At 58.9% G+C, this 12,822-nt stretch overlaps 1 protein-coding gene across 2 annotated transcripts; it reads right to left on the bottom strand.

Annotated features, from left to right (window-relative positions):
• Positions 1 to 1,540: 1,540 nt before the first annotated feature.
• On the bottom strand, positions 1,541 to 12,389 carry CLEC2L (C-type lectin domain family 2 member L; the record flags this gene model as incomplete). 2 transcript variants are annotated; one of them, XM_084230957.1, is made up of 5 exons in its annotated part: positions 1,541 to 1,652; positions 3,345 to 3,445; positions 4,179 to 4,345; positions 7,332 to 7,406; positions 12,203 to 12,389. In XM_084230957.1, 5 exons carry the CDS (start codon positions 12,387 to 12,389, stop codon positions 1,541 to 1,543), a joined length of 642 nt encoding a protein of 213 aa, XP_084087083.1. The 2 variants fall into 2 exon arrangements, with proteins under 2 accessions (XP_084087083.1, XP_084087084.1); XM_084230958.1 differs by lacking the exon at positions 7,332 to 7,406.
• Positions 12,390 to 12,822: the final 433 nt, after the last annotated feature.

Genomic DNA, 12,822 nt, shown 5'->3' with positions numbered 1-12,822 from the left:
ACTTGTTTTCCATTTTCAACGCCAATAACAGGTTCAAGCTGAGCTTGAACCTGTTTGGTCCATTTAGAATCCTAGAGCCAGATATAAAAGGGGGGGGGGGGTTGGGGAGAGCCCACTCCAGCCTGCACTCAGGTCAGGACTGGCTGGTCGGCCTGTGGGCTCAGGGAGCAGTGGACTGCATGCAGAAAAGTTGACAGAAGTTATCTGGAAACTAATAGTAAAAGAACTGAGCGAGCAGAGCAGGACCTGGTTTCTCTCTGAACTGTTTTCTGAAAGTGGGTCAAGACCCACATTCATACACACAGCTCCCAGGCTGGTTCCCTGCACCTCACCCAGCCAGGGACACCCAATGGGTACCGGGGAGGCCCCACAGCAGCTTGTTCCAGGGCTCCAAGTGCAGGTGTTGGAAGGGTTGGCAACTGGTGCCTCTGCAGGCCCGGAGAGCTGCCACGTCGCCCCTGCCCTTGCTGCCTCCCCACCTGACAGCAGGACCCAGGGAAACTCTTACCTGTCCTGGTATGAACATCACCTCTTCTCTATAGCCAATCCTCTCCTCTTCTCATCCCCTCTTCCACCAAGGCAAAATAAACCACCCCTCAAGTAAGTTCCAGAACATTCTGGTGCTTCCCAAGTTGTTTTCTCCACTCCCTGTGTGCTCCTTGGGGGGTAAGGCTATTGATCCCCTCGCCTGGCACCATGTCTGGCCTGTGCTGGGTGTGAATAAGTGTTTGGAATAAGTGTTTGTCATATTGAGGTGAACACTAATGAAGGTGGCAGATGGAGTGCCCTCCTCGGATGGCTGAGAATAACCAGTGGCTCAGTAAAATTAAAGGGTGCCCTGAGGCCACACTCAGCCTGCTGCCCGTTTTTCCTTCGGCTCCAACACCCTGCCGCCTGCCTCACTAGGTCAGGCGCACTGTGGCGGTGCACCCCGCACAGCCGGACACCCTGGACAGGCCCCTCTGTCCACCCCGACACGATCCTGGAACAAATGGCAGCAGACTTCTCTGGAGGCCAGTCATCGCTTTATTCCATCAGTGACCAATACAAGAGCACCACGGACACACAGGGGCTGCCTGAGCACCCCGGGCAAGGCAAAGTGGGTGGATGTGGCGGGCCCTGGCGGGGGAAGACTTCCCTCCCTGTGTCCCCAGCAAGGGGAGGGGGGCCGTCTGCGCCGACAGCAATGCAATCTGTGTCAGCCCTCTCCTTCCTCAAAGCACCAGGGTCGCATGAGGAAGGAAGGCTCCAGGCGGGGCCGCAGGAGATTTGTTGGGTGGCTGAGGGAGGACTCTGAGTTCGAGGAGACTGTGGGCATGAGATGTGTGCGTGTGTGCGTGCGTGTGTGTGTAAGGGACACGCGCCTATACTACTGAGCATGTGGGATTTCACCGCTGAGCCACAGGACCTGCCTGGGGCCAAGGAGACCCGCCAGAGCCTGGGCGGGGAGAGGGGCCCAGGGCGAGACCACCCTCCTCACCGCTCCGCCTGAGAGGAGCCCGGGGCAGGCAGGTCCAGAGCGCCTCTGGCCTGACCCACCTCACGTGTAGGCCGTCTTGCTGCACACCCAGGGCCGGGTCATCAGACACTCCGTTGACACCAGCCTGGTGGGCTCCACGAAGACGCACTCCCCCGGGCCCGCGACGGGGAATCTGTGGCCGGGAGAGAAGAGACCAGGCTCACGCAGGCAGCCCATCTCCGGGCGGCTCCTGCCTCGGAGGCGCCTCCCAGGTCGTCCCGCCCTGGTGGGTTCCAGGCCTCCCACTGGCTCCCTGGTGTGAGCGCAGGGCCCCAGCCACCTGGGGGCACCCTGGAGCTCCCGGCCCGCTTCCACAAGCGTCCCTGGTCAGCTCACTGACCCCAGGAGCCCAGGCCGGTTCCAGACACTCTCCGCCCACCCCCTCCCCTGCACCTCCCCTGCACAGACCATGTGGGAGTCGCACAGACTGTGCGCCTGTCCCCACCCGTCCCTGAGGCGGTCAGTTCCTGCTCAGTGGGCACCCCTGAGACACGCCGTCCAGCACAGCACAGCACAGCTCAGCAGAGAGGAGCCAAATTAAATCCCCTCACAGGCCGGGGTGAGCCTGGGGACCCCCGAGGCTGTGTGGCCCAGGAACTCACTGAAATCATTCCTGAACCTGTGGTGGGGGTGGGGGTTCTCTCCCGGCCTAAACTCATCTCTCTTGAGTCTCCAGGGTGCTCCCGGCCCTGCTCCGAGACCTCTGTCGAAGCTGGGACCTCACAGGCGGGGACATCAGAACAGGCCCAAGAGGCGGCTGAGAAACCAGCCCCTTGGCTGCCAGGTGATCAGCATTCTGGGGACCCTGGGCTCCAGGGCTCTCTCCAGCACTGAAGCAGGAAGCTTCCAGAAGGGCGGCAAGGGGCAGGAAGTGTGGGGCTTCCGCAGGAGCTCTAAGACTGACCTGGGATGGCATGGGGTGGGGAAGGGAAGGGAAGAAACAAGTGGCCACGAGGGCAGGAGGAGTGCAAGATGGAGCGCAGGGGAGGCCGGGGCAAAGCAGCAGGGGAGGAGGCCCCAGGGACACCTGCGCCCGATGGCAAGGAGGCTGATCGCCAGCTTCTGGCCACGGTGGAGGTTGGGGGGCGTGGGTGCTGTTCTGCTCTGGCCCCTGCTTGGGGACACTCGTGTGTCATCGTCATCAAGTAGCAGCCACGCCCCCCGGCTCCTCAGGGCCGGTTCTTCCAGCAGTAGGGTGTGGCCTAGAAGGTTCTCATTCCCTCTGATGCACTCCCCTGCATTTCTCTGAACCTCGACTGCCCACACACACCGGCACCACCCACCACAAACACCCCCGCACCATGACCACTGTCACGTCACCTCACACACCAGCCACTGCCACATGCTTGTGTCCACGACACACACCAGTTGGCCTCCAGGCTTCTGCTCTAAGAGTCCTCCTCGTGCCAAGGCTGGGCTCCCCCATGGTCACTATGTCTAGGGGCACACCCCCATGACACAGTGCAGGGGGGGAACATGCGGCCACGATCTGGCCCATGCACAGGACCATCCCTGGAACGTCCTTCCTTCCTCTTGGCCCTGAGGCCACACCTCAGCCATGCAGACAGCTGCTGCATCCCGGGAGCCAGGAGCTGGGAAGAGCCTGCGCCCAGGAGCAGAAAGTGCTGAGCCACCAAAGCAGAGGGGTTTTGAGGGAGAGGGAGGAGCCGAGCCGTTATCGCGAGCCATTATCTGTGGCCGCAGAACAGACTAGCTCCAGCGTGGACCCCAGCGGGTCTGTCCTGGAGACTGTCGGGGCAGGGAGGGGGGTGTTAGGCCTTCCCCAGTCTAAGTTCGGCGGCCAGAAGACGAAGCCTCAGCTCACGTGTCGGGGTCAAATGGGTCCCCGTTGACCCAGTGGAATTCATCCCCGACTCTGCGCAGGCCAATCCAGGGCTCCCGCCGGGTGAACTTAAACATAAATTCCTGCACCAAGGAAAGAGGGGAAGCCTCAGAGTCGGACGTGGTCGCTGATTGTTCACCCACCCCAAAGCTGAGCTCGGTCTGGAAGATCCTGGCTCCCAAGAGGGATAGCTGTGGAGAAGGGGGATGCCTCACTGCACCCTGAAAGTGAGAAGCTGGGGTTCAGCGCGCCCTGCACGCACTCTGACCTCTCAGCAACTGCCTGCAGTGACCTCTCAGGGGCTGGCTGTGGAGCAGGTGCTCTGGGCTAGGAAGCTGCGCCAGCTGTGCAGGGTCACGCGCCGGGCACGCCGCCGGCCAGGAGCCTGCCTGCAACAGCCTGCTTGATCTGGGCTGTTCCGTCCGTCCAGACAGGGGTGATTTCTAGATTATCTGCTATTTTGGACTGCCCCGCCCCTGCCACTGCGCTCAACATCCCAAACGGATTGCGGTCCCTGTCTGGGGCGTCCGTGAGAGCACCTGTCTGCTGTGGACGAGCAGAAGCCCTTGTCTTCACGTGGCACAAGCGCGCTTCCACTTGGCAGCGCCTGCCCTTTGCAGTAGGACCTGAGCTCAGCCCGTCAGCCCTCGATGGAGATCACCTGCGCTGACAGCAGCGGCGCCAGCGCCCCCATGGGCCCGCCCAGGCAGCAGAGGCCGGAAACACGCCCTTGGGGACACTGCCTCCTGGGACGTGGGTCTCCCCTAAGTCTTCTCCCACCCCCCCACCCCCCCACCCCACCCCCCCTGCACTCACCAGCTCCTTCTTGCTCTGAATGACAGCCAGCGCGGCCTCGTGGGTGTGGCAGTACTGCCGGCCCGTGTTCCAGTCCCGGGGCTCCTCCGAGAAGAAGTAGCACTTCCTGCCGAACAGCAGCCAGTCCTCAGGGCAGGGCGCCTCGCACTTGATGCAGCCCTTGGAAGCTGCAGGAAGAGGGGGCTCGGACCACCAGCGCGTCTGGCCACCACCACCCGGGCTGCCCCCAAGGGCCTCTACTCTGCTCCCCAAAGCTCCCGCCATCTGCCTGGACTCTGGCGCCCTCAGCGACAGCTCGGGTAGCTGTCCTCCAGGTGAGCACCTCCCACAGGGCCGGCAGGCTGGGCTGAGGTGTGACCAGTGACCGGAGGAATCAGGGGCTCCACCAGCAGGGAAAGGCACAGTGGGTCAGCCCCCAGCCTCCACCCCACCTCGCTTCTCTCTTCCCCTCTCCTTGCTTTCATTCTGTTTCTCTCTGTGTCCATCTCTATGTCTCTGTATGTCACCCTCTGGGTCACCCTCTCTCCGTCTCTCCCTCCTCCCCCAACTGTCCTTGGTCTCCCCTCATTAGCCAGCAGGGCAGCCTGTTCCACATTTGAACTGTTAGAAAGTTCTTGATCACCGCCCAGTCCCAAGCTGCCTTCCAGTGACTCAGACCTACTGGCCCCAGATGGGCCTCCAGAGAGACCTGCCCTCTGCCACCTCCTCGAAGGTGCCTTATCCAGGCTGACACAGACACCAGGCCTTGGGACCCCTTGCGGGAGCCATTCTTTGGCCCCCTATCCATCCTGCCCTGCCCAGCCCCCGGCTCACCCCCCACCGAACCCTGAGCCAGAACATGCCAGCGCCCCGCCACCAGCACCAGCACGCAGTCCAGGGCGGCCATGGGCTTGGCAGGGAGCGGGCTGTTTAGACAGAGGCTCTGTCGGTGTGGACCTCCGGGGGGGACCTTCCGGCACTCTCCGGGCCAGAGGTCACGGCTGCTGCCAGATTCTCAAAGGCCTCCTGGCCAGAAGGAACTCAGCTCTGCTCGCCACTGTGTTCACATGACCCGTGTCCAAGCCAGGTGTCCCCAGCCCAGAACATGAGTCGGTCACTTTTTAAATCCAAATGCTGGAGCTGATATTTAGTTCTTCCAGGTGTAGCTCATTCACCTGGGTGCATTTGGGATTGTGTGTGTGTGTGTGTATGTGTGTGTTGTGTAAAGATCAGTTAATTTATTGCCTACTGGGTCTCCCCGGTGGCGCAGCGATTGAGCGCTGGGTTGCGAAGCTGCCCGCAGCCTCTGCAGCGCCGGTTCGATCCCCGGCTGCTCCCCGGCTGCTCCCCGGCCACTGGAGGAGGGTCCCACATGGTACGCAGACCTCTCCTGCCGCCCGCTGCTCCCCTCAGCAGTGTACTTCGGTCCCTCTGCCTGCTCTGCTCCCCGCTCTGGCTCTGGTGAATTCTCTCACCCTCCCGCGCTTCTGACTGTACCCAGTGCATGTATAAACAAAACAAACAAACAAACAAATAAATAAATAAATAAATAACATGCCTCTATTAAAAAAAAAAAAACTATATTCTTAAAAAATAAAAAAATTAAAAAAAAATTTATTGCCTACTAAGTTCCATTTCATAATTTTTTGCTGTAGTCACTGACAGGCTGGCCAGGATGACTTCCTTTCTTGCTCAGGTCTATCGAACCTCTGGCTTATGCCTCAGCAAAGGAAGATTCTTACAAGAAACCAGGAATATAATCATAGATGTGGGTGTTCTGATGCAATCTATCTTTAATATTGCTCCATTGTACATTGAATGGATTTGTGTTTTTTTACGGACTCTTTAAAAAACATGTAGAAACGTGCGCAGTGAAAGGTGCTTACAAAAGGGTTACTACTTGCACCTATTTTAACCGCTTATCTGCAGGGAGGAGAAATAGACACATGGGTCTTACACTGGAGACTATAACCTGTTCTTATGGTCGGAGTACAAGTTTATGCGTCTTTGTTTTTTTGGCAACTTGTTCATATTTTTGCTTTTGTTTGATTGGCTCATTTGATATTTTAATCTTGATTTTTTATTTTTTATTTTAATCTTGATTTTTGTCCTTTTGTTAAGATTTATTTTTATTTATTTATGCATACAATAACTGGGGTACAGGCCAGAGGTGCAGGGGGTAAGAGGATTCACCAGAGACAGAGTGGGGAGCAGAACAGGCAGATCCACTGAAACACACTGCTGAGGGGAGCAGCTGGCAAGACAGGAGAGGTCTGCTGCGCCATGTGGGTAGCTCCCTGACCAGGGATCGAATTTAGGCTGCAGTGGTGACAGCACCGAGACTTAACCCTTAGGCTGCCAGGGAGGCCCCTCGTTGTCCTTTTAAGCATTTGTACAAATCCCCTAGCACACTTTTGTTGATTTTCAGGCAACTGGTTGATTTCAGGCAACTGTAGACCATGACAAGCCAAGAGCAGGTCTATGGCACTGCAGCCCAGACTGATGTACACCACGCTGATACCAATTAATTAATCGACACTCTGGCATATCAGCTCAATGAGCTGAAGGTCCACTTGGGACACTGACCAGCTCACCCTGGTCTCCTGGCACTTCTCCACGATCAAAGACAGAGGCACTGAAATCATTTTGCAAACACTGCTGAACCCAGGAGCACACTATGACTTGAACCCATTGTAGCAGCAGAAATCCCTGGCCATCCAGCCTTGCCTGAAACTTTAGTTTGCTCCCTTTTTATTCCTTCCACTCTTTCAGTCGCACAGGCCAATACATGTTTCTCAGGTCTTGTCCCCTTGGAGTGCAAGTCCCTCTTTCTCCTGGTCTCTAGGAAACTTCTGTCCATTCTTCAAAACTTAGCATGCATGCGCCCCCCTCTGGGTAACCCCATGGCAATAATACGTCCATCACTGGACAGGAGAAATGATCCATGCCCAGCTTTTTTTTTTTTTTTAAGCCAGTAGCACTTAGCACAGGGCTCAATAAATGTTTGTTGAATGAATAAGAGTGATCTGTAAGCCCCTTGCCCCAAAATCATCTCTCCCAAGAAGCACTGCCTCCTAACCCACCGCATCTGGAAGCTCTCTCTCTACCTGCGGAACGTGCTTCCAATAAGCTGTGCATAAACCAAATTGTGCAAACGCACGAACCCATGCTCACCCAAGATGCTCATCACCACTAGGATGGCAAACAGGAGGACGGCAATGGCGCCCAGCAGGAGACGCGTGGTGGTATCTGAGGAGAAGAGAAAGGGGTCAATGCCAGCCCCCACAGTCCCCCCTGCCAGCCCCAAGTCTCATAGTAAGACACTCTGGTGCTAGGTTCAGCAATCTGTTTGACCAAGCCATCCAGGCGACTGTAAGGCATGCTGACCTCCGAGAACCTCGCTTCCAGAACGCACCCGTGATGTGCGATTCCCCAGCTTCCTCACCCTGCCTCCAGGGCCACACAGTTCAACTCCTCTGTCAGAACTTTCCGATCTTTAAGCTTCTGTCGCTTGTCGTCCTAGTTTCAGTCAGATGGACTCCCTGAAATAACCTAGTCCATTTCACAGCCGGTCCACTGGGTGTTTGCCCCCCAAATTTTCCTCCCCTACTACTACCTCCTTAAATCCAACCCATCCCACAGTTTTCATCCTCTTCAGGAAACCTGTCCTGACCCTCTGGGGTCTCCTCATTTTATTTCAATCTATTTGTTGCTATCCCTTCCATCTGAAATTTATATTTAGTGAAGGAAGTCTTTTAGACTTTAGGGCCTTTGAAAGGTTTTTTATTGTGAGAATAATATATATATAACATGAAAGCTGCTAATTAACCAGTTCTCGGTGTACAAGTAGCACTAGTTACTTCGATGATGTTGTCCAGACCCACTGCAAGAGTGTGTTAATGTCTCCACCTCCTTGCCAACACGTGTTAGTCTCCTTTAATTTTTTTTTTTTTTACTATAGCTGCCCTAGTAGGTGAGAATTCCCTTTTTAAGTCCTTTTTTAAAACCAAAATGATGAATGACCCTTGATGGATGTGGTGCGCCTGTAGACACGTGCTCATCTACACGGTTACGCTGCATGGTGAGCTACGTTGCATGAATGCCAACGCCCCCCATCAGCCTCAACTCAACCGAGTCTTCGGGAAAGACCACGTGGACACACTGCTCCCAGGGAGGGGAGACGGCGCACACAGTTTAAGGTCACCAGGGCCGAGGGGTGTCTTCATTTTTCAAGGGAATAACTGCCCTGCACGTGGCACTGGGGACAAAGGACATGCTAGGGAGTCCGGCTCATTCACCCCCTCGTGGGGGACAAGCATGGGGCTGGACAACGCAAAGCTCTATTGTGTTCATTTCCCGGGGTGGCCATAACAGCACCCCAAGTAGGGTGGCTTAGAACACCGGAAATTTCTTGTCTCGGCTCTGGATCCTGGAAGTCTACAATCAAGACACCAGCAAGGCCGGATCCCTCTAAAACCTCCTTGGAGGGCGATCCTTCCCGGCTTTGTCCTGGCTTCTGGGGTGTGCTGGCAATCTTGGGCATTCCTCGGCTTGCAGTGGCCTCGTTCCAACCTCTGCCTTCGCTGTCCTCCGGCCTCCCTGAGTCTCCGTCCTCATGTAACCATCGCCTTACGAGGACAACAGTCCTGCAGGGTCGGGAGCTCACCCTTCACCAGGGTGCCCCCCCACCTTTCCTAATTACATCTGCGATGACATATTTCCAAAGAAGGGGGCGTTCCCGTGGTAGGTTCTCGGGGAGAGGACATATCTCGTAGCGGGGATACAGTTCAAGTCAGAACAGATGTCTAACTCGACCATGCTTCTTTCTTTACAACATCCCAAATTAGATGGAGATTGAGGGTGTAGCTTATTTATGTTCATAAATGCATATGATTCAGCCTAATGTTAGAAGAAACAACTCAAAATAATCTAGCTCTCATGCTCAGATCCTGGCCCACCCCCACAGCCTAAAGGCGACGCCCAGGGGAGTCTCCCAGTTGTCAGGACCACATCCTGAAGAGCAAACTCTTAACTGCTCGAGACTAGCCTACGCTGTTTGGTACTTTTTCAATTTTTAAGCAGCTTTGCCAAATGCATGTGTGTGGCTTTGATCAGGAAGCTGTGGGTTTGTGCTTAACCAAGGCACTTTCAACATTAAAAATTCAGAATCGGTGAGCACCAAAATATCTGTTGTCTGAGATATGCAGACTCGCTCGGCCCCCTCCCATGCCCCCAGGCCTTCCCACTGCCACCCCCAAAGCCACAAATATCCCCATCTCCAGTCACCTCCAGTTTTCTAGAACCTGGGCCGAAGCTCTGGGTCACCTTTTCTAGCCTCTCCCTGGAGGCTGGGGTGGAAGGAAAGGTTAATATCCACAGGGAGAGAAGACTCAACCAAAGAGAACATTCTATGGCTTTCTATTTATAAAGCAAATTGTTCCTCCGAGGAATGGCTTGAAGCCTTGGGTTCTACTCTTGGCTTTATGACTTCAGGCCTCTGTTTTACTCAGCCTGTGAAGAGGGCGAATGTCTGCTGGAGTTACCTGGGCAGGTCATGTGGGAGTGTGAAGAGAACCACCTGTGCCGAAAGAACAGCCTGGATCTCTCCATTCGCCTCACCAAGTCCGACGTGCCAGGTCAGCTTGGGACAGGAGGGCTTTCATCTCAGAGGGTCCTCGTGGCAAAGCCAGTGAGGGGTCACGCCTGAGCAGCCCGTGCGTCCCACAGGACCCTTCACCTGTCTGAGTCTCGGTTTCCTCATCCACAAAACAGATACAGCATCACCCACTCCCTGGGGGTGGAAGAGACCACTGAGGCCAAAGCACCCAGCACAGGTCCCGGCCCCAAACAAAGGCCCATGGGCCCCTGGGTGTTCATCTCGGTCAGACCAGAGTCTCCCATTTCTTTCAAGATAGATGCTTGGCTAAACAGGGATAACACCCTGTGGGTCCAACCTGGCAGCCCCTCACGCCATCACGGGTGTTTCTCAGTGTCTGTGACCACGACTCACAGGGACACAGTTCAAGGCGGCCAGACCAGCAGCTCAAGCGTTTCCACTGGGTTCCCTGCCCGGGCTGCAAGGCTCTAGGGCAGGGGAAGGAGGTCCCTACACACAGACCGCCCCCTGCATCCTTGGCTCAGTAGCCCTAAGAGGCAGAAATCATGACCGAGCTTAGCAGGTGAGGAAACTGAGGCTGACGAGTTTGGAAACCTGCCAGCCCAGGCAGGTGGAAGGTTCTAGCTTGGGTTTGCCGAGCCCCAGACTCTGTGCTCTTTGCCCCCGCTGGGCGGCCTCAGGCCTGTGCTGTGATTCTGAGGCAGCAGGGATGTTTCTAGTCCCGAGAGCTGCACCTGGACCGTGTGGACATTTCAAGAGTGTTTGTGGAAGGAAAGGAAGAGAGAATGAAAGCAGGGGACCCAACCACCGGCCAGCACCACAGTACCCCGAGGTCCCCTCAGGGGACCTGCAGAGAAGAGGCCCCTGACAAGGGCCCGAGACTCAGACTCCAGATGCTATAATGCCCGTGGAGAAAGTCTAGAGGCCCAGAGGCTGCGCCCCACGGGCCCTGGGCACCAAGGCAGGGCTGCTCCTGGCGGGGCAAGGGGAGAAGGACGGGCCCGAGGGGCCGGAGACGCAGCCTGCGGGTAGGGAGCCAGGCAGCCCCGGAGACGAGCTGGGCCGTGGGCAGGCGCGAGGCACCGTGCAGGCTGGACTCCACCGGGGCTGGGGCCTCGAGTCCTGAGCACCTCTGGGGTATGGCTCGTCCTGCCCGGCGCGCAGCTTCTTCAGCCTCCCGGCTGTAGCTGCGAGCAGGCAGCAGAGGGGCTAAGGGTGGAAACCAGCAAGTCGGAGGCACTGAAAGGCCCAGCACCCCAGAAGTAAGTGGCCCCAACTACCTGGGGTTAGGTTAGGGCAGACCCTGCAGAACTGCTTGCAAACGAGTGAAGGAGTAAAGGAGTGCGTGAGTGAATGAGTGAACACAGGAGTGAGCAACGTTAATGTGACTTGGGCAGGGGGGAAGCATGAGTCACAGGCCAGTGCAGCAATGCAACTGGGGCCACACGTCAGGGGGTTCCAAAGACAAGCCCACTCTCTCGACCAAGGCCGAGGGCCCCTCAACAGCTCCTTCAGAACAAAGCCCATGCCCTCTGGAAAAGCCTGGGTGCCCACGCAGATCTGGGTCTCCAGACTCGGCACCCCTGCCCCATTCAGGGACTCCGGAGCTCAGGAGCCCCCCTCGGCGGGGGCAGGCAAGCTCTGGTCGCTTGGGCCCTGCGCAGGTCACTCTCCTGCCTGCTGCACCCTTCCTTCCCTGTCCGCACCCCCTAAGAGGTCACCAGCTCCGGGAAGCCCTCTGCTCCCACACTGCTTGCCTAGGTTGGTGATCTCGGCTCTGAGTGTCCCTCCACCCAAGGGTCCTCCAGCTGGGGATGTCAGGGCTGTGGAAGTGCGAAGACCAGCCTCTCTCTCACCAGCCCCGACTGCACCCCTCACACTGCCAAGTTCAACGAGCTTCCTAAAAGAACTCGGGGTGGTCGCCAGGGTCACCTCCGGCGCCTGCCTGACTGGGAAGGGAAGGTGGGCGCCATGGCCTTCCTTTCAAGGAAGAGCCTCCGCATCTCCCCTCCCTGCCTGTCCCCATCACCGGCACCCCCTCACCCCCCCAATCTCTCCTCGGGCACCTGCACCACCTCTGGAGTCTACAGCCATGTCTCTTTGCCCAGCGCGTTTTCTCTAGGCCAGATTCCAGGGCCCGGCTCCCCACGCCCTGGGGCCGGCTGCAGGGGCCGGGCCGTCCCCCTCACGAGGGGGAAACTGAGGCTCCGCGCACGACGCCTGCTCCCAAGGTCAGAGAGTGAGCGAGCCGCGGAGCAGGGTGCAGGCGGCTCCTAGAGGTGGTCCCAGATCCCCCCTCCCCAGCCCAGGGCGGGGTCCCCTGGCGCTGAGACGCGCGGGTGTCGAGAGTCGCGCTCCGCGCCTTCCCCTCCGGGACGCCGGCCAAGGTGACCGCGGGGCCGGGGCGCGGGGGGCCCTCGGCGCTTACCCTCCAAGGCCGCCTTCCAGCTGGTGCTGCCCTCGTAGCCCGACCCCGATCGCCGCAGCTGCCCCTCCGGCCCGCGGCCCTCGGCCTCCGCGGGCGAGCGCGGCCTGGGCGCGGCGGGGGCGGGCGCGGGGCGCGGGGCGGGGGGCGGCGGCCGGCCCCGCGCGGGGGGCTCCCGGGCCGGCTCCATCCCCGGGGCTCCGCCGCGCCGCGCCCGCGCACCTGCGCCCGGGTGCGGGGCCCAGCCCGACGCGCACTCGGCGCCGCGCGCGCCCCGCGGGCCCCCCAGGCCGGCCTGGGCGGCGAGGGCCCCGGCTGGCGCCGGCGGGGCTGAGCCCGGTCCCCGCGCCCGACCCGCCGCGCCCGATGGCCGCCGCCGGCCGTGCGCGCCGCGCCCGCCCCGACCCGCCGCAGCCTCCGCGCAGAGCCGCGCGCGGGCACTGGCGGGAGGCGGCGCCGGAGCCGGAGCCGGAGCCCGAGCGGGGCGGGCGGAGAGGGGGAGGCGCCGCGGGGCAGGGACAGCCCGCGCCCCGCGCCCCCGCCCGCGCCCGCGCCCTCGGCGGGAGGCCAGAGGCTGCGCGGCCGCGGCCGGGAGACGCGGCTTCTCCCCGGCGCCCCCGCGG

This window comes from Talpa europaea (genome assembly GCF_964194135.1).
Source record: "Talpa europaea genome assembly, chromosome: 3".
Taxonomy (NCBI): domain Eukaryota; kingdom Metazoa; phylum Chordata; class Mammalia; order Eulipotyphla; family Talpidae; genus Talpa; species Talpa europaea.
Note: the sequence above shows the minus strand (reverse complement) of the source record. Positions and strands in the feature narration are given on the sequence as shown.